Source organism: Microtus oregoni, unplaced genomic scaffold (assembly GCF_018167655.1).
Source record: "Microtus oregoni isolate MIOR12 unplaced genomic scaffold, Mior012 000033F_ref0000390, whole genome shotgun sequence".
Lineage (NCBI taxonomy): Eukaryota > Metazoa > Chordata > Mammalia > Rodentia > Cricetidae > Microtus > Microtus oregoni.
The window spans coordinates 12,377,860-12,400,123 of NW_024543092.1; the positions used below are offsets into that span (position 1 = coordinate 12,377,860).

General features: G+C 41.6%; 1 protein-coding gene across 1 annotated transcript; it reads left to right on the forward strand.

Moving 5' to 3' along the window:
• The first annotated feature begins 5,935 nt into the window (after window positions 1–5,935).
• Myct1 (MYC target 1) lies at window positions 5,936–17,858 on the forward strand. The gene is made up of 2 exons (XM_041680219.1): window positions 5,936–6,047; window positions 15,338–17,858. Exons 1-2 carry the CDS (start codon window positions 5,996–5,998, stop codon window positions 15,850–15,852), a joined length of 567 nt encoding a protein of 188 aa, XP_041536153.1. The 5' UTR covers window positions 5,936–5,995; the 3' UTR covers window positions 15,853–17,858.
• Window positions 17,859–22,264: the final 4,406 nt, after the last annotated feature.

Sequence of the window (22,264 nt, forward strand, 5' to 3'; positions counted from 1 at the left end):
AATATAGTTTTTTCATAATATAATTCTTTATTGATTCTTTTGGAATTTCATGTCATGCACCCCAATCCTGCTCCCGTCCCAGTCCCTCCATATTTAACCCTCACCCCTACAGCATACTCCCAAATTAATTGAAAACAAAACAAACAAAACCCACCTCTCTCCCCCATCTTTCCTGACTCTCTGACACCTCTTCATTTGCCCTAGTGTCATTGGGAGCTGCAGTGTGTCACGCAGTAGACCCTTTTGACCAATCAGCCCCAGTCTGGTTCAAGGACTCTAATCTCTGACACACTATCATCACTGGATGCTCACCAAAACTCCTCTCAGTTATCCTGCTGTTGCCCCAACATGGAGATTCTGTGGCTATTGTTTTACAGAACCAGTCCCTTCATGTACTCCAGCAGGTCATAGATGCAGTAGAAGTTAGGGCAGGCCAACCCAAGGCCTAGGATGTGAGCCTGGATGGTAGCTGAGCTGGTCAGGTTGGGCCACTGGGACCACCTCCCTCAGGTGAGGGTCAGAACCAATGCTTCTATGCCCATGCCCTCGGAGCTAGTCTCTCATACCCATGGTGAGGGGTTGGGCCATCTTTCCAGAGTGCAGGGACTAGCTCTCCCATAAGGGGTGGGTCCAGTTCTCCTACTGCAGTAGGTCCAGGGCAGGGCAGGGCCAGATATCCCAGAGCCAGTGAAGGGCAAGGCTGGCTGAGCATGGCCCTCAGACTTCAACATGTGTGGTTCCAACACAGGCCACAGATATCAACACAGACCTCTGTTGCAGTAGGACTATGGACCCAACATGGTCTTTGGCAGCAACCTGGGCCCAAATGTCACCCTGGCCTGCTGTGGCCAGAAGGCCACCACCTCAGTCTATTGCTCACCACCTTTGCTTCTTTATTTCCTCATCTTTCCACACCACATAAACTGCTCTGTTTCTCCTTCTCTCACCATGTATTTTCTCATCATAATGGCACCTTGCAGAGCCTGGTGGGCCTATAGAGGTCTTCAGACAGTCTGTACTATGAGGACCCAGGCTGGACTGTGTATCTTTCACCTGCCTTGGTCTGCGTGTTGATTTTTATATCCTTGCTAATATATTGAATTTATACTTTCAAAAAATACTAACAAATTTCTTAAATTCTCCTCTAAAACATAATAAGCTTTTCCAAAATCCTTTTGTGATGAACATGGTTGAACACTTGCCCAGCACACAGGAGACGCCAGCTTCAGTCCCTAGCACTGTGAAACAAACTGCAAACAAACGCATGTCACAGGGACAGCATCTCTCTGCCGCCAATGCCGCAGCACCAAAAAGAAATGAAACTTGCAAGTACACGTTTCATTTTGACAAATATGGATACAAAAATCCTCAACAAAATCTAGCGAACAAATCCTGGAGCATGCTGAATGGATGATACACCTGTGACCAGGAGTGACTTCTTCGAGAGATGCAGTAATGGCTCAGCCTATGAAAGAGAACTCAGTGGGGTCTGTCATCTCAGCAGAAGTAAATGTAAAAACCACGAGGTCACCTCAACATTTACAGAAGAACAAACAAAGTGCAATAGCCATCCACTATAAAAACTCTCAACAAAATACTCATAGAAAGGATTTCAACATAACCAAGTATGTATATAAAATCCTTCTGTCGGCATGGAAGTCCACTGGGGTCAAGTTGGGGATGGATTTCTTCTAAGACCGGGAATAAGGCAAGGGTGCCAACACCATACCAGAAATTCCAGTCAGAGTGATCGAAGCAGAAAGGTATATAAAGGGAACATACATTAGAACGGGAGACGTAGAATTGTCTTTGCAAAAGACGTGACTCAGCAGAGGTCTGTGGGATCTGACTCAGTGGTACCAGCTCCTGAAGGCAAGACACCCCAGCTTCCCTACAGTTCAGCTTTATGCCTGATGCCATGCTTCAATCCGTTCTCTCCATGGCCCCACCCAGGTCCTCACAAGACAAATTCACTGTGAAATGTAACACAGGAAGGAGCTCATTCTTCCCCACTGCATTCTGTAAGCTCGTCTCACCCAGAAGTTCCCTTTTCACATAGTAATCTGATTTTGATGGTTCGGTCTTTCTTAACTTGGCACCCCCACCAGAGTGAGGAAGTTTAAGGAGAAAGAAGATGGGACTTTCTGACGTCTAAAGAGGGAAGCCACGGTATGCATCCATTTCACTTTAGCCCTCGGATTACTGATTTTAAAAACTTGTTGTTCTTAAAACAGACTTAGATATCTTTTTACTTTTAGAAGTGGTTTTCATATGTTCTAAGTCCACACTCAGCTAAGACACTTCGTCTGGATCAGTTAATGTGAAACTCATGAAACCCACGGTAGGTCTGAGAAATGAAAGCCGTGACAATGCTTCTCTTAATGTGACAAAGCTCTTTCCTATCAAGTTATATCAAAATTTTTAAATACTGAAGTCTATGAACAGAGTTTTCAATTTTTATTTTGAAACACTAGGTGACATAATTGCTAACCTGATCAGGCATATCAGAAGTATTTCCATGTTAGATATCTTCAGATTACTATACTCTCTTATTTAACAATTATGTACTAAAGTTCTACTGTGTTGCTGTTGTTATTTTAGCCAGTGGAGATAGAAACAAATATAAAGATTAATACATTTCCCCAGCTGATCCATTCTGTGTTGCTATAACAACACATATAAGCCAGAGAATTTTATAAATAAAAAGAGGTTTATTAAGCTCCACACTTGTCGAGATGGAAGGCCACGACACTGGCCTCAGCTGGGCTCTCGAGAGCACCTGCGTCAGATGGCATCTCATGTGATCACTCAGGAAGCGAGACTCTAGGGGATGACTAGCTGCCACTTTCTTTCTGTCACAAGTGTGATGGCATTAGGAGGTAGGGCCTGAGACAGGGAAAATTCTCTTAAGAGAGACTCCAGTGGCAAATCTTTTCACTCGCAAGCATGTGGGTGAGAATGTTCTGGTTTTAAGAGGAAGTGCCTGCAACAGTCGCCAAATCAGTCAAAGCCTTGAACTCAAAAAATCCTGGACTTTGGACTCTGAAACACAACTTTTTACAGCTTTAAACCTTGGCATGTTGTTAGAGCAGTTGGAAGAGACAAAAGCACATAGGTAGTGTGGTGGTTTGAATAAGAATGTCCTGCATAGGCTCATATGATGTGAGACATCCTTCTGTATATGTGTTGCCTTTATTGGTTTATGAATAAAGCTGTTTCAGCCAATGGCTTAGCAGAGTAAAGGCAGGTGGGAAATCTGAATGGAGATAGGTGGAGTAAAGGAAAGACCATGTAGCTGTTCAGGAAGAAAGATCCCAGAACATTACCTATGAGCCACAGCCTCGTGGAAATATATAGGTTAATAGAAATGGTTAATTTGAGATGTAAGGGGTAGCTAAGAATATGCCTGAGCCATTGGACAAACAGTGTTATAATTAATATAGTGTGATTAATATAGCACTAACTTCTGGTAGAAGCCTGGATGACAGCAGCAAGTGATTCCTGGAATGTGTGATTATTTGGGTCTGGCAGCTGGGAAACAAAAGTGCAGTCTCTGTTTAGACTCATAGATTTCAATGGTTGGTCAGTAAGGAGTGGCACTACTTGGAAAGGATTAGGAGGTGTGGCCTCACTGGATAGGTGTGGCCTTGCTGGAAGAAGCATGTCATCAGGGGTGGGCTTTGAATTTCAAATGCCCAAGGCAGTCCCAGTATCTCTCTCTTCCTTCTGCCTGTGGATCTGGATATAGAACTCTCAGCTACATCTCCAGCACCATGTCTGCCTGCATTCTGACATGTTCCCCACCATAATAAAAACTAAACCTCTGAAACTCTAAACTAATCCCAATTAAATGCTTTCCTTTATAAGAGTTGTTATGGTCATGGTGTCTCTTCATAGCAATAGAACACTGGCTAAGACATACAGCATAAAGTCATACAGTGTATAGTGTTCTGAATAAAACAGTCATAGAGGGTCAGGGGCAAGAACCTAGCACTGATTTCTGGTAGAAGCCTGGATGACAGCAGCAAGTGATTCCTGGAATGTCTGAAGTTAGGTAACTCTAGCAGAGAAGTACAGGCAAAACACCCAAGCTGTGAAACAGGGAACAGCTGAAGGCCGACCTGACATTTTTGTAAAGAAAAAAAAAATCCCTTTCCTGTTATGGCAGGATAAGTCATGGGACCTGAAAAATCACACAGACACAAACAGTCACGTTGTGGATCTGTGCCAGAGAAAAGCACGAATCTTTACCACATGAATTATATGCACAGATAAGAGCTGAAGCCACCAACAAGCTTTCAACACCAGAGAAATGAATCCCTAGGTCACAAAGGGACAGAAAACAAGTTTTCTTCTGGGTTCTGACCATCTGCAAAAATGAAAATGTATTGGCAGAAAATCTGGATAACTAAAACATGAACAATGACAGGAAGTCTCGGCTTCTATCCCAACCCTGAGACAGAATAAGTCCTCTTCCTACACAGACAAAGCGGGAGTCCTCCCTTCCACCCCCCAAATCAGTCTGGATAGATCAGATAAAAGTTAGGAATACTTGAGTAGAATTTATTTGACAATAAGTAACCATTGGTTACATAAAACACACACTTAAAGTACATACAGCAATGAAGAGTCCCGTTTTATGCTTAGAAAGATGGGGTGTATTTCAATAGACTTGTATCTAGACACAGCAAGTTCATTCAAGTTCCAATTTGTACACACCTTGTCAATAATATTAAGAATTAAAGAGGACTGTTAAAATGTGGAGCCTTTTGCCTTTCTTGAGCGGTGGCGTGGTTATTTACGAGAAAGTGTGGAAATAAACATTGACAAAACTATCATACAATAGAAATATCATGAAGTTTGTTCCGTGGGTTCTCAAGTTTTCTTCACTTGTTTCATTCTCTTTGAGGTCATCAGTTGTGTATATTTTTATCTCTGGTAAATTTATAGTTAACTTAAATCTATGAAAATTGATAAAAATGAGCAGAAACCACCACAATTTTGGAGAATTGGTCTGCAAAATGAGTTGTCATTTTGCCCTTTAGTCTTTCTCGGGGTTCTCGGGAATGTGTCACAGACTTCAGAAGGCTGACAGCTTCTTCAGCTGACCACATTCCAACATCCCAGGGCCTGCAAGAGTTCTCAAGAGCACATGCTACAGGTTTTCAATCTAGGGATACACTTTAATACGTTTAAGTGACATTCAGCACCTCTTTTCCCACTTTCCATGTCTCCTGATGCTGAGGACTGCCGTGTTATGAGGGTAGGAAGGACATTAACTATAATTTCCCCAGGCATGGAATGGCTGCAGCTCTGGCCAGGCATGAAAACACTGAATGTTTTTCTTTCCTCTTCCCCTTATCGGGTCCCATAGACGTGATCTTGTTTTCTCACCACTGGAATCCCAATGAAAGAGATAACAAAATCACAAATAAACATATTTAAATATGTATGAATGAACGGAATTAATATGCTTTCAAAATCAATATACCAGATACAGGAAGAGGCTACCTAGGAATTTTAATATCTGAGATTTATAAATAAAGGATGTTAGGTTAAAAATGTAAATGAATATGGGCTTTAAACATCAGAAAGCCATCTATTGCTCAGTGTCACACACAGATGGCATTAAGTGCTGTATGGAGATCTTGCTCTCTTCCTCTGCGTGGAAATGAAAGATGGGACTCAAGAAAAAGCCTCTTGTTCCCAAACAGCTCTGGATGTGGCTGAAAGGAGGGCACTTAGTAACGAGGGAGGAAATGACGAGAAGGAAATAGTTTTGTGTCTGGGAGCCATGTGGAATTCCAAGATAAGAAAAACAGTTGCTAATTCGAGTAGAAAGGCAGGAAACACGATACACTTGCTTCCTTCTATGTAAACACAAGTATATGTGGGGTGTTGCGTGAAAATTAGCGTCCTCTTGCTGAGGCACAAAGGCATAGACTCAAACTGCTTGTTTTGGACACGCTGGCTTCTTCTTTTCCTTGTGGACATTATGGCCAATAACACAACGAGTTTAGGGAGCCCATGGCCAGAAAACTTTTGGGGTAAGCTACCTTTCCTTCACCACTTTTTATTTAAATTAAGATGCACAGATATTTTCTGCATATTTTATTACAATGTTGGAAATTTCTGGGACAGTTTGCTTGCCATAAATGTCTAGTGACCATTTTCATAGATTTAGTTCAAGAAATATACTCATAAAAATGTTTTCAGAATAAGCTACAGGAATGTTAAAGTAGGATCAGACATAGAAAGTTTGGTTGGTATTAACAAAACTTAATTAGAAATCAAGAGATGTTTTTAAGTGGACATTTAGAAACAGAAATACAAAGTAGAAGTCCTTGTTAAACGGAATATAACACGGTAGTTTTGTTGGAAAATTATGTTTTATTCGTCTGAAGCTGATAGATTATATATTTTATTTCATGAAACCAAGGTATTCCACAGAGGATTTTAAAGTCTGTGTTTTTGTCCATGTTACTCTTTTTAATTTTCAAAGTCAATTTAAGCAACAAACCTATGTTTGAACGACTCTTGGGAATGGTGACAAAGATAAAATGTGAAATTATGTACCTAGAAAAGATGATGCAGAAATAACTTAACACTATTACGATGGGAGCCTGTCACCGAAGGGAGAGAAACAATACCAAAGCGTGCTCTGGCAGAGGCTAACCTGAGCTCAAGATTTTGTGTGCAGTGATGCTAACCAAGAGCAGGAAGATGCTGAGGTCAAAACCACCACCCACTCCCGGCCAGATTTACGATATAGGAGCTGGGATGTGCAATGACATTGGCATGTCTCTGTGGTTCACAGAAATTTAAAAGTAAAGGGAATAACTTAAGTTAAATCCAGAAGTACCTTTATCGGAACTCTGGAGTTGATTGAGAGCTGTATAACCCTATTATGTGCAAGACACGTTTTTAATCATCTCAGAAAACTGTATCAAGCTACCTGCTGTGATTGGAGCTAGGGCTTTGGAAACTATTTGGTAAATACTGAGCAGTGACAGCAATCTGGCCCTGACAATCTGACTTATTTATCTCTGACCACGGGTATTGGCATGAAGGGAATTAACTAGTTATTTTTATTAATTAAGGTGCTTGCTTCAAGCTTTAAGAGATTTACTGACGCTATTGTAATAAAGTCGCATAGTAAAATTATTGAAAAATAAGTTACTTCTACAAATTCTAGGTAGACATCAAGAGACAAGAAACCTTTGAATTCTGGATGGTCTAATGTTACATTTGTGTAAATTGTACTTATTGTCCTTATTTATATTAAGTGCTGAAAACCAGCTAGAGGGCATCTAAGTAAACTCATCACAAAACAATGGTAAATTATTCCATAGATCATTCCAAGAGTAAAAATTAACGCAGTTCTGTCTTTACAAGCCGTTCAAATTGACTCTACATTTATATAGGAAAAATAATGCATTGCTCATTGGTTACAGCACAGGTGATTTTTATTAAGATAAATCTTACACCAATAAGATGTTCATATGTGGTCCATTCCTTTATCCAAGCATTCCGAGTCTTACTAAGGAAATCTGTGCTTAACAGGGATTTCACGATTCCTATGTCAAAGATAGGTATTAATGCTCCCTTCTCTTAGCATGGAGATACGGTGCAGGATAAATGAGAATGGGGAAAACCAAGAGGCAGTTGTAGTCTTAAATCCTTTTAAACCAAAGCAAAAGTGGTGAACCAAAAATATGTTTGATGCTTTGGGTGAAAGAGGTGAAAGATTGCATTATTATTTCTGGAGTCAGAATATAAAATGTAATTATAAATTTAGTACATGAAATGTAAACATATTGTGATATATAAATGTCAGTCTTTCCTATTTTCATTTCTGCTTTGCATCTGAATTGATATCTATTTTGATCACCGGTCCTCTTAAAATATTAACTTGAAAATCATGCACAGTGTGGTGGAATCCAGCTTCCGCCTCCAAAAGGACTCTTTTGTGTAGCCCTGTGAGTTAAGAGAATAAGTAAAAATGTCATAAACTCAACAACTCATACAAGGAGCCATAGGAACTTCTTAAACTTAACATATAAAGTTAAAAACCCAAAATATAACTTTCCTGTTTACTTAAGGAATGAAAAAATAAGTAATGATATTCCGCTGCAACACAACGAGAGCTGGCGTTTGTTCAATGTTATCACTCAGTCAAAGCTACTGAAAGTCGTGCGAGCTATAAAGCCCTTGATGTTAGCCACAAGCAGGAGTGGCCTGAGACTGCCACCACAGGCGACCCCACCTTGCATTCCACCTCTGCTCAGTGTAATGCCCATCCCTTCTCTGTAACCCATCCTTTTTTTTTAATTTTATTTATTTATTTATTATGTATACAATATTCTGTCTGTGTGCATGTCTACAGACCAGAAGAGGGCACCAGACCTCGTTACAGATGGTTGTGAGCCACCATGTGGTTGCCAGGAATTGAACTCAGGACCTTTGGAAGAGCAGGCAATGCTCTTAACCACTGAGCCATCTCAGAGAGCCGGGACCAGAGACCCTCACATTCCATTGGGCTGACAATGGTGTGTAGCTCAAGCATTCTCTTGGTACTGGGAACTCTACACGTGACTTCTGTTTTTCTCTGCTGCCTTCTCACCGGGCCGTTTTTGCTGCTTTTGTATTTCCTTGGCCAGCACTCTGAAAACCTGAGGCAATATATTGATGTATGGGCTTGCCTTTACTCATCTAATCAATCCTTCCCCAAAATGTAATTTCTCCTTTAAAAGGATTGCATTCAGCAGAGGAAAATGTAGAGCTCAATAAAAATCAATAAAAAATAATTTAAAAAAGGATTGCATTCTGGGAGGTGATTAGGTGTTCCTACATAAACAAATAGAAGCCTATAGCTAAATCAATAAATAATATCAAGAACTTCTGTTTTGTCTTATATTGTCATTATATTACACAAAATGACCAAGAATGAGAATATGCTATAGAAATTAAAATATGAAATGGTCCCTGAATCATTTTTAGAAAAAAGTGGGATAGTACCTACTCCTAGAAAACCAAATAAGTTCCAAATAAAAGGATAATTCCAAGGATAACAGTCTGGTCATTCATTTCTGATATGTTAACTCAGCCTTCTTCAGTTCATTCATAAACTCTGGAGCTTTGGCTGCATTTATTAGAAAACATGTCAAGATGATACGGGCAAGACATTGTCTGAGAATATTGGGGCTCTTGGGAGAGCTGTTATTGGCAAATGTGTGAAGTAAAAACACTAGGATATGTTTGCAAAGAAACAAACGGCGGGCGGCATTCATATGTGGAATTTCCAGGAACAAACTTGGAGATCAGAATGGAAGCAGATGTCTGTAAGAACCTGAATAGCAATGCAGAAGTTCATGTTACTATGACAGCCCCTCTTGTGATGACGCTAAGGCTCCTCACCTCCACCTTCTTTGGGTTTCTTTGGCTAGAAATAGCTTATGAGGTCTGAGGATGACGGCTGCTTCAGGAACAAGAGGGAGTGAACCAAAAGTCCTTGATCAAGGTCCTCTGCTGACAGCTACTGACAAGTGTGTCTCCTCTGCTCTGGGGATGTGTTTCCCTCCCTGCCTGAAACTGCAAAGCCAGGTTCTTGTGATCTGTGCACTTCTGGCTAAGAACAAGATTCTTCTTTCTTGTCAGACTCTCCGGTCAGTTGACTGACTCTCATCCTATTGCCTTCTGGTCTGTCTCAGTGCGCAGAGCATCTTTCACAGTCTCCTACAACCCTGGAACTTCAGGAGCCTGACTCTTGTTCTGCCCTTCCAGCACCCAGTGTTTCTCATGGGGAGCTTTGAATCTTTCTACCTACATCAACCAGGAATCTAGGAGTGGGTACCAGCTACTGGGATTCCCTAAAGGAAGGAGGGATGGAGGAATGGCCTCATTTCCCAGAGCCCTCATTGCTCATACACCGTAAAACTCTTGTCTTTCCCGCAAGCTTCTCTTTACATTGCTTATGGTGATACATTTTCCTACTACTGTTTCTGGCAAACACTAATATTTTTGAGTTCTTTAGACTTCTAGTGTTTTGAAGCTGAACAGAAAAAGAAACAAACCACAAATACATCTCAGTTATAAAGCACCTTGTTATTGCAATGCAGTGCTGACTTTCAAAAATGATGCTCGAGTCTCTGTGTTTAATGGTTCATTTGACAGTGTAGGAGTAGAAAACCTACTCATGTGCATTCTTGCTTATCACATTAACCCACGCGGGGGTATCGGAGGGTTACAAACTGATTTGTTGGGAATCCAGGGCTGCTAAGTGGTAGGATTCTTAGTGAGGATTACTCAGTCTGTAAAAAATGTTATGCCTCAACCCATAGCAAATGAGGTGCCCTAGTCTGCAGAAAAGATGTGGTTTTTAGGGATCTAGAAAGCAGATGAGATAATATATTCACAGGGTATTGGGACGGTGGTGGAGCAGGCATGGACAGTTCCTGGGTCTCCATAATGTCCTCTCAAAACATCAAGCAAACATTGTCCATTTCTCAAGCTCATTTCTTCAGTTGAATATAAAACATTTCTTCAATGGTTATGCATTATGACCTATGAATAGCCTTGTAATTATTTCCGTATGTCTGTTACTTAGAAACTTTGAAGAAGAAGTGTTTACAAATGTAGGTTCTTAAGACAGATAGATGTGTCTGGGTTCAGAGGGAGATTCAAGAGATCGCATCTCTCACTGGGCTCCACAGAACTGGAGCTCTCAAAGCTGTATGTATTTCTCTGTGCATCCCTTGTCTCCAGACTTCTGCATTGAAATCGTGACAGCTGTGTGTTTTTTATTAAAACTAAGTTGGGTTTGGGTATCAACGTCATACAAGCATTGTAAAACAAGTCAATAGTATTCATTAATTTTGAAATATCTGGTAGAATGTATGTAAAATTGAGTTGGATGGTTATTTATCATCTAAAATAGTCAACATTTGTGGCATTACATCTGATATTTCTAGCTGGGAGTTTGAAAATAACACATTCATTTAAAATTATTTTTAAGTGTGTGTGTGTGTGTGTGTGTGTGTGTGTGTGTGTGTGTGTGTAAACATCAGTAAAGTTGCCCCTGGAGGTCAGAGATATCGGATCCCTCAGAGTTGGAGTTACAGGTGGTTGTGAACAAGCCAATGTGCTGTGTGGGTGCAGGAAACCAAACTCAGGACCTCTTCAAGAACAGCGAGCCACTAAGTCATCTCTCCAGCACCACATTTGATTTTTTCTTTAGACATTAGAAAGTCACTCTGATTTTCCGACTCTTATTTTTCAGTATTCTAAGAATTTGCCACTTGAATTTTATTTTCAAATATACCTTGTATAAGTCATCTATACTATGTTGACTTGTCTTCTCAACACTTTATTATGAAAATGTTCACTGGACAAAAACGTCTGAAGAATTCTACAGTGAAGACTCATCCATTCTGGGTCTCCCTTATTTCACTTCCTTTAATGCCTTTCAGATTCTTCTACATTGTTTTAAATTACAGAATTTCCTTTCTTTGTTCTTCTGAGGTTCAGTAATGCGCTTATATTATTATACACTATTCATTCCTATTCAGATGCTGCTAAATAACATAGGCTAGTTTTGAGAATTGCATTGTTTGAAGTTTTTGTCACACAAACATTACAGACTGCACACACACACACACAAGCTAAGAAGGCTTTTACCGTGCTCAGTGACATTGTCTTTTGAAACCATTCTCATAAAGGTGACCTCAAGTCACCAAGCCATGATTATGTTACTCGGGACTCTGCAGGCTTCATTTCCTCAACTTATTCATCTGGTCGTGGACAATCAGGTTGATTTTGTGCCCTGGGAATTGTGATCAAGTATTATTAGACAAAACCCAAATTTCCCAAGCCTGTGTTTATTTGTGCACCACACTATTCAAAGTGTCAGTGCAAGTAGGATTGCTATTATTAATTCCTTTTTACCATTAAAGACATAAGGCACTTCCCTCTTTTCAAATCTGAGAACAGTTATAGCTTGTCATGTATAGACATCTGGTTTTATTATTTTTCAGGAGTAGGAACTGAACCGTTTCCTGTAATGGGGAGGGAGATCAAACTGGGTGTAAGAAGTGGGCCAGGACGTAATTTTGGGATGAGGAGACCTCAACAAGAAAGTTGGGTAATACCTAAAAAGAATAGGAAGAAAAAAAAGACAGAAAATAATAACCATGTAGATATTTGCAAACATATTTTTTTGAGAGAACAAATTAGAACCAGGCATGAGCCCTTTATCAGAAGCATATTTGGTGAGGAACAAGAGAGAGGAATCAGATAGTGAGCTCAGCTCGTGGGGCAGCAGCACTCAGGTAGGAGACCTTAGACTATCTTTAGGAGTTTGCTTTTACTCTGGGCGGGGGGGGGGGGTTGGAACATATATGTAATATGACTGAACTTACTGCATGATTGAAAAGAGAGGGCAGCTGGATACGCATGCTTGATGCTGCCAAGGCGAGAAGCATAAAGCACGAAGCCCAGCTGAAACAGCTGCAATCTCCAGCAGCCTATGGTAGCATTGGAAGAGCAGCAGTGTAGACAGGGGGAGGCTGAAACCCGTTCTGTTGTTGAGCCTGAGGGAATTTCTCAGAGGTGATCAACATAGAAACATTTATCCATTACATCTTCTGCTAATCGTGACCATTCTCGTTTCTGTGTGCTGGAGTCTGTCCCCTCAAAAGACCTTTCGTCACAACCTTCCTATCTCTGAAACCACCTCATCTACACTTTAGGAAGTGGAGAATGGATGATCTATTTCAGGACGAGGCAAGCCCATGGGTCTCTCAACTGTAGGGCTTTGGATGTATTAACCAGCCTTCCATTTTATGATCAGCTATGAAAATCATGTTGGGACGCTGCAACAATTCAACAGTGGCCCACTAGATGGTGGCCTCTACCAAATGTTCACACCATTTACAGTGCTGAGGTTGTGATTATGATTTCTGAGATCGACGGACAGCTGTAGGACCTTCGAGTTGGAAGGCACAGTAGGGGAGGATGTTAGCAGCAGAATTTCTGAAACTTCTTTATAGTCAGAATTTTAGATTTGGGGGCATAGCTAAAGTTAGGTTTGAATCATGTTATACAAAAGTAAGACTAAACTTTTAGGTTCAGTTATGCTTATTTCATTTTTAAAATAATATCTGACTCTATGAAATCTCTGAGAACACTGAACTTTGACACCATGACTTTTTATTTTTGTGAGGAAGATTTCAGAACAACGGTACTGGGGTCAGTAGCTTTATCCTAAATTATCTTAGACTTCAAAAGCCATTTCAGAGAGAACTTAATTTGTGGTTAATGTAAAGATTGTTTTGGAAAGTTTTGATATGATTATATATGAAAATAATCGCAATAACAACAAAGACAACTTTGCCTCGGGACACCCCTATGGCAATAGGAGGCAAAGGGGCATGATAACATAAATCCTAAAGTTAGATAGTTAGTAGTGATTGTGCTTATGTATTTATTAGCATTTAATTGTTTTGGTTTGTTTCTGCATTCTAGATTTTCTATATGCTACAGCAAGAATCTGGAAAAAGACTTGGCAATTATAAAATCTAGTTTCCCCCTCAACTTTTAAAAAAAAGAAATCTGTGAGATGAAATAAACCCACCAATATTTATTCAATAGGGTTGGGTCTGCAATTGTGTGACCTTAACATCAATGAGCATTTGCTAATCAATAAGCACTCAAAGTAGAATTTTGTTTAAAAAAATCAGGTAATTAGCTCATGATTTGGGGCTGACAATTCAGCAAGGAGTCAACAAGATGGTCTTTGGTTTGCTCAAGGTCAGATGAGGTTTGGTTTGCCAGCACCTGAATGACCTAGAGCTACTCATTCCTTTGTCATATCAAGGATAGCAGGCTTTCGGTCAGGGCCATGGGGATAATCCACAGGACAGCCCTGTGTCTTCCACTGGCCACCACACTAGCTTGGCTTTATTCCTATGTCCATCATAAAGAAGTCCCCAAACCAACCAGGGCAGAAATGGAAAGTCTCTTGCCGTTTAGACCCAAACTTACAAAGTTTCAATTCCATTGCATCTCATTAGTCAAGTGAGTCCCACTGAGGGCTCTTAGAGTAGGGGAATAGACTGTACCTGCTAACGGGATTACAAACAAAGAACCCATGCCCATGACCCCAGGAGTAAAACCTTCAGATGCCCATTTCTAGTCTATAGCTCTTTGCCTGTAGAATCCTTGTATAGGCAATTTAATATACGCCTTGACTTTCGAGTTAACATTAACTCATTTTTGTATGAAAAAGACAGTACTTAGAATAATTCTATAAAAATGAATTCCCCAGACTCAGAAATTTATGTCGACACATAAGGAAAATTGTATGTGAATGAACAAAAGATTGCAATAAAAAACCCCACAGGTTTTGAGACAGAAAGCAAACAGCACGGTTTGGGGTTGGCTCCTGGAATGGCGGATGGAGAGGGTTCTGAGCAGTAAGCTAAAAAGAGTTTCAACAATATAGGTCTTTCATGTAGAGTAAGGGCTCAGCTTCTCCAATAAATTCATGAAGAATATGCTTTCTAAGGGGCATCCAGGTAGCACCCCCATTGAGGGAAGGGGCTGATATGTACATATATGTATTTGCCTGCAGAAGAAATCAGAGCGAACCGAAGCTCGGTGAATTGGAGGACACTAGTGTGCTGTGGAAAGTTTGTGGAGATTTGGAAGGTGGGGTTTCATTGTCACAAAACAGACATGAGAGAAGTATGAGCTGGAACCGGAGGAAGAAGAAAAAGCCCAAGCATCTGTCTGCATAGGTCTTGTCATCGTATAGTCAGAGATCCGAGAGTCTGGGGGTTTAGGAAAAATGACATAAATCAGTCAGCCCTCCAGATGGTTCTGCCCCTGAACTTCCTGCCTCTGACAGAGTGCAGGAAGTGGGGTGCCATCAAGACTGCAGGTGGGAGAGATCAGTGTGACAGAGCAAAGCAGACGGGGGAAGCATTATCATCATCGCTGTGACGGCCTTCTTTCCCCACGGGGGCATTAGCTCTAATCGTAATTCCAAAGGAAATGAGCTGTGGACATTTCTGTGTGCAGTTCTGTAAGAAAAATCGCTAAGTTAAAGTTGAGCTTCAGGGAGACTTTAATTTCTAAAGATGGTAAACACGAGCAAACTGTTTTTCATAGCTTTCTGTTTAAATAAGTGGAGTCCTGATCGTTCTCCATTTCCCTAATTCAAAGCATGTTAAAATTCAGAAGCCATTCTGTGAATTACAGTTCATGGCCTGCCCTGTGTTTTTAAATGAATTGCCTTTGAAATTAGAGCTACTGGTTTATTGACTCTTCTCTGTTTCAGAGGACCTAATCATGTCCTTCACTGTATCCGTGGCGATTGGGCTCGCCATCGGAGGATTTCTCTGGGCGCTTTTCGTGTTCCTGTCTCGCAGAAAAAGAGCCAGCGCACCCATCTCACAGTGGAGTCCCACCAGGCGACCCAGGTCTTCCTACAACCACGGCCTCAACAGAACTGGATTCTACCGCCACAGTGGCTGTGAGCGCCGGAGCAACCTCAGCCTGGCCAGTCTCACCTTCCAGAGGCAAGCATCTCTGGAGCTGGCCAACTCCTTCCCCAGGAAATCAAGCTTCAGGGCTTCAACTTTCCATCCCTTCCTGCAATGCCCACCGCTTCCGGTGGAAACCGAGAGTCAGCTGATGACCCTGCCTGCCTCCACCACCCCAGCTGCCATCAGCACCCTGCACAGTCCCAGCAGGCCAGACTTCCGCTGGTCCAGCAACAGCCTGCGGATGGGCCTCTCCACACCGCCCCCGCCCGCCTATGAGTCTATCATCAAGGCATTTCCCGATTCCTGAGTCTGGACTTTAGTTGTTTTTAATTCTTTTTTTTTTTTTAATTTTGTCTCTTTCAGAAAGGAAACGATATATAGGGTAAACAGAATTTTGAGGTCATGGCACTAATGACTGATTTTCTAAGTCAAGTAGGTTCGGGAAAGCTGAACATTACCCTGTAAGGCAAAGTTTTTTTTAAACACAGTTTTCTCACTGATGTCCCATTAAAGTAATTTTTTCTCAAAAACTTCTATATTTATGTATTTTGAATGGAGTGTGAGGCATTGAATTAAAGATACCGATTAAAGATTCTAACATACAAATCATACGTATTTGTATGTTTTTGGTTAAAAAGACTTTAGATGTTTGTTGTTTTGGGTTGCGGCCCCCCTTCGCTTTCCTATGTGACTGCTGACAGACAAAAGTCACTAAATTAAGGAACTCTAATGTTACTCTCTGGGTGGTGAGTGAGTCAGTAGCATCCTACGAATCTTAGAGATCTTGGAGCTCTCATGATGTGTGTACAAAATCCTGTGACTCTGCTCAGTTACAGATGAGAATCCAGCAAAAGAGCTAAGCCCCACTGGTGTCGTAAGATGGCTCAGTTTTGACATTTCACTGCTTTTTTCCCAAGTAAGACTCATTTTGTAGTTCCTAGTACAATTACCCACATCATTGAAGTAAAACCCCTGGACTTAATAACATGAGGATTTAACATGGCCAAAACATGTTAAGTTATTACCAAAGCAAGGAAGTTTGGTGTGGGAAGTCCAGCCTGTGGGTTATGACCCCTTTGGGGGCCAAATGGCCCTTTTACAGTTAATGTCTAAGACCACCCAAAACCACAGATATTTACACTATTATTCACAACAGTAGCAAAATTGCAGTTATGAAGTAGCAACAAAAATAATTTTATGGTTGGGGGTCACCACAGCATGAGGAACTAACTGTATTAAAGGGTCACCATGTTGTTAGGAGAGTTGAGGACCATTGCTCTAAGGGGGAACTTCCCTCTCAACTCTGTGGTCAAATAAAGATTGTTCACAAATAAAGTCCACAGTGGAAACATGCTGCCTCTCTGAAAAGCAGTTCCTCCCGGTCATCTCAGCCCCCAGGTACCATACCCCCGGTGATGCTCTGTGAATTGGGTCTCCACCTCCACTAAAGTCTTTATAAGGTGACTAGTTCTGGCCAAATGGTCATTGCATCAGATGATCACCCAAGGACGCCATATCAAGAGGTAGAGGCTTCTTTAATGTGGGCACCAGAGACTTTCATTTGTCCTTTTGCACCGAAGATAGGAATTCACTGGGGGGTTATTCAGAATCTGATACACCAAATATTTAGCTTGTGTTGTTGTTTATTCTTCTGTAGATTTGGTTTTGGGTTGATACCCACTGGTCCCAGCTAGTGGTGTCTGATCATACCTCAAGAATATAACTATTTGCATAAAAGATACCCTAAAGAATATCTTTATGAGTTTCATATCATTGGGACTATGCTTTGTTCCCCAAGAGAAATTATTCTTCAAATTATCTACCAAAATACCCTGTAATTAAATACGCAAGAGAAGATGGAAGGAAAAAAAGCACTCAAAACAACAAGCTATAAGGAAAGCTGATGTATTGGCAGCTGACTTTTTTTACTAAGGAAAATGTAAAGGCTGTAACATAGCCCTGGTAAGATTGTGCAAGAGCATCAGCTTAGCAACAAGGCTAATTTTAGGATGCATGTCATCCTCAGTGTTTAACATGAGGATAAAAGAAGGCATGTTTTTTATCAATGATTTAAACTAAGAATGAAAACGGTTCCCATTTCCCTAGGGAAGGAAATGAGAGCAGAAGTCCTCTGGTTCATTTGGCAGAACTCTTGCTAATTAAGCCCCAGTTATAAAATGACCAATAGGAGTATTTTATAAATATTGTGACTTGTTTGAAATGTGAAGTTAAAACCAAAGCTGGAAATGTTTTTAGTTGTGATTGTTTTATTTGAAATGTTTTATCAATCGTGAAATAAAACTGATAATCAATTTCAATTTACAGTTTATTTCTTGACTAATAAAACCACTTTCCATCAGGAAGTAAGGAATTGGGCTGGAGAGATGGCTCAGCAGAGGCTCAAAGCACTGGCTGTTCTTCCAGAGGTCATGAGTTCAATTCTCAGCAACCACATGATGGCTCAGAACCAACTATAATGCATTCAGGTGCCCTCTTCCGGCCTGCTATGCAGGCAGAAAACTGTATACATGATAAGTAAGCAATTAAAAAAAAAAAAGTAAGGGGTGTAGTCGTATTTCAATTACATTTTTATAAATAAAGGCTGCATGAAGATCTGAGAGTAAAACAGTCCCACTGGTCAATTTTACAGACCAGGTTATGGTAACACGCGCCTTTAATCCCAGTAGCCACACTGGTTACCACGGAAATCTGGTGGTGCATGCCTTTAATCATGGTGGTACACTCCTTTAATTCCAGGCATAGAGAAGATTATAAAATAGGGGGAACCAACTCTCAACACACAGTCTCATTCTAATATTCTTGGAGACAGGATCGCCATTTCAGACTGAGGTAAGAGCCAGTGGCTGGCTGTTTTACTTTTCAGATCTTCAGGCAGTCTTTATTAATTAAAACACAATTGAAATGCCCCTACAAAAGGATTGGTAAAAATAAATGTAAAACAGAAAAATACATAACTTTTGAGCCAGAGTCTCACTATTAGCTTTGGCTCACATGGAACCTGCTATGTGGAATGGGCTAACCAGCAATTCCCAGGGATCTGCTTGCCTCTGCCTCCTATGTGCTGGGATTAAAGCCTGGCACTACCATGCTTGCCTTAAAAAGATATAATGAAGAAATAATGTGGAGTTTAAGAATTGTTAATTTCCCTTGGTATGGTGGCACATGCCTGCAATTCCAGAACTCAGGAAGGTGAGGAAGGAGATTTCATCATGACTTCGAGTCTAGCCCATATTACACAACAAGATCTAAAGATTAAAATCACAGTAACTGTTATTGAATAAAAAAATCTGGTAAGTCACTGTAAATGAGTGCACCAAGTTCTTTTCTCCACAAAAACATCTGGCAGAGACAAGGTAATAGATAATTTTAAAAAATAGTAACAAGTATTTACCTCAGAAGTTCATATTTTTCCTGAGAAGGCACCTGTGTGCACTCAAAATATTTTAGTCACTTTTTTCCAGAATATTTCTTTTTTTTTATTGAGAAAAGGAGAAAAAACAAGTTTCCGCCTCCTCCCAGCCTCCCATTTCCCACCCCTCCTCCCACCCTTCTCCCCCTCCTCCCACCCTTCTCTCTCTCCCCCTACTCCTCTCCCCCTCCCTCTCCAGTCCAAAGAGCAGTCAGGGTTCCCTGCCCTGTGAGAAGTTCAAGGTCCTCCCCCCTCCGTCCATATCTAGGAAGGTGAACATCCAAACTGGCTAGGCTCCCACAAAGCCAGCACATTAACTAGGATCAAAACCCCATGCCATTGTCCTTGGCTTCTCATCAGCCCTCATTGTTCGCCATGTTCAGAGAGTCCAGTTCTATCCCATGCTTTTTCAGTCACGGTCCAGCTGGCCTTGGTGAGCTCCCAAAAGATCAGCTCCACTGTCTCGGTGGGTGCACCCCTCGTGGTCCCGACTTCTTTGCTCATGTTCTCCCTCCTTCTGCTCCTCATTGGGACCTTGGGAGCTCAGTCCAGTGCTCCAGTGTCGGTCTCTGTGTCTATCTCCATCCATCACCAGATGAAGGTTCTATGGTGATATGCAAGATATTCGTCAGTATTGCTATAGGATAGGGTCATTTCAGGTTCCCTATCCTCAGCTGCCCAAGGAACTAACGGGGGACATCGCCTTGGGCTCCTGGGAGCCACTCTAGGTTCAAGTCTCTTGCCAACCCTAAGGTGGCTCCCTTAACTAAGAATTGTGCTTCCGTGCTCCCCTATCCAACCTTCCTTTATCCCAATCATCTTTGCTCCCCAAGTTCCCCCCATCCTCAATGTATAGTTATTTGTTTGTAAGAGTCTATATCAAATCACTATTAGCAAATGTATGAAGAAAAGAGGGACCCTTCCCATGTTTCTGGTGACCAGGTGTATCGGGGCGGCTCTTTTATACGAGTCCAATGAAATGTACAAAGAGCCTTGAATAGACTGTGTGCCTACAGTCCTAGTACTTGGAAAATAGAGGTAGAAGAATCAGGGGTTCAAGGTTATTACCAGCTATGTACAGGCTAAGCTACAGGAGATCCTGTCTCAAAAATTTAATAAAGCAGAATAAGATCCCTACGTGGACCTCAGCATGCCTAACACACACAAAATTTTCTGTAAGGGAAGTTCCAATTTATTTTTAAGCAGACCAGTCATGATATAATAGCCATGCACAACGGAACCAGAACAGTTTATAACGTGGTAAGCAACTGATTATTGAGTTGTCCTTTGAGGCAAGAAATGGCTAAGAGGAAGGGAGAAAGGAGGAGAATTTCCACCGTGGGTGACATGGAGGGGGAAAAGGGACTGAAGAGGAGGGGCCGTGGAGTAGAGAGACTACAGTGTCCTTTGAACCAACCCCTATTCCTGAAGGTGACAAATGCCATTTTATGACTCTATAACTTGGAAAAACTTGATACTGAGCTTGTTAAAATGACAGCAAATGAGAAGTACATTCTCGGGGTGTGCCCTGTTTTAGGTCCTCTCTGAGTAAGGCAAGTACACTCCTGTGGCAGACATAGCCCTCTCCTGGGAACACTTTCTTTAAATCTTTCTAAACTTCTCTCAAGAGTGAGGGGCTGTCCAGGACTGGCAATGGCCTTGGGACGAGACACCTGTGAGGATCCCAGCCCCCGATTCTCGCCTTTCCCATGTACTGTGATCCTTCTAAGCTAGGGTAACCAGGTGCCCTGGGGACACTGTGCCTTTTACAAAGCCATCACTGTGGCAGAGTCCCTGTTCCAAAAGGAAATAAGAACACAGCTGCAGAAAGGGATTCATTTCCTTTGTGGGATTCCGTGGCAAGGGACCAGCAGACTAGAATGCAGCTGGCATGGGATTTTTGCCTTTCTTCATTCACAGTAAAGAATTCTCACGGGCACTGACAGAGGGGTGAGTAACTGCAGGCATATTTCTTCTCTTCCTCTTTAAAAACCTATAGAACAATCACTTACAGGCTCCCATGAATTTTGTTAAACATTTTTTTCCTTACAAGGTAGTGGTATACACATAGTATCTTTCCAGGGGTCCATCTACCTTAGGTGTATTCCTGCACTGAGATAATGTAGGGGCGCACACTCCACTCGCCTGAGTTGGTTAGAAAAGCCGGAACTCTCTGCTTAGCTGTGACAGAAGGGTTGCCATCTCTGAGACTTCCAGTGTAGACACTGTTTACTACGGAACTTCCGATATTGTAGGTGGCACTTCCAAAGCGGATTGCACAGAAGAAACTAAGTAAGAGGCAGGATTCGGTTGAATCTTGCTTGCTTGGGCAAGTAGAATGCAAGGCAGCCGTGGGAAGCTCTCGCTCACCGAGGCTGTTGGAAGATACACCAAGGAATCAACTGACCATGTTCTAAAAAAGCGGTGACCAGGAAACTAGAGCGGGTCACTACAGCCAAGCGACTTGGTTGCCTGTAGTTTGTCCTCTACAACGGTTGGAAATAACCTTAGAAACAGATATAGTTATGAGCTCTGGGATTCCCAGAGTGCTGGGAACGTCTTGATTCTAGAGTCTTTATAGAAAAACAAAACAACAACAATAACAAGCAAGCTATTCAAGGAAGCCTGTGCTTAGCTAAGCTTGGCTGTGGGAGGGCTGAAACCTAAACTAATTTCCTGATGATGGTGGGGACAGAAGGAGCTGGACTTGTCCACCCTTAATGAACAGAAGGCAAATGGTGGAAGCGTCGATGCAGTCTGCGGCGGCCACAGCCAGATGTGCCTTCAAAGCTGAAGACCGAAGTGGAGAGCTTTGATGAAGTGCAGAGCCGAGTAAATGCTGCTGACAGAAATGGCTCAGAAGATCAGTGGCAAAGTCGTTGTGGGAGAAGAGTTAGGAAATTCAAGAACAAAGTTTAGCAAATTTCTAAATAGAAATACAAACAAACAAAACCTCCAAAATGTCGATAACCCTGAAAGTAAGGACAAACAACCAGAAACAACAAAGAAAAGCCCTTCTGCTAAAATTCCTCAGCAAGAGTGGGAAGAGTATCTCAGTCAGCACAACACTTGCCTGATACACTTGAAGGCCTGGGTTCCAGTCAGTGCCATGAAAGCAAACACTGGCACTCCTAACACTAGGGAAATGAAGGCAGGAGGAAGCTAAGTTCAAGGTCACCTTGTATTACACAGAATGTTTAAGTCATCCTGGAATACATGAGACTCTGACATCTCTCTTTCTTTCCTCTCCTTTTTCTCTTCTCTCCCTCCCTTTCAAAAAATAATCCAC

Coding starts and splice junctions, on each gene's coding strand:
- Myct1 (XM_041680219.1), top strand. CDS start 5,996: ATGGCCAATAACACAACGAGTTTAGGGAGCCCATGGCCAGAAAACTTT. Junction 6,048..15,337: donor ATGGCCAGAAAACTTTTGGG/GTAAGCTACCTT, acceptor TCTCTGTTTCAG/AGGACCTAATCATGTCCTTC.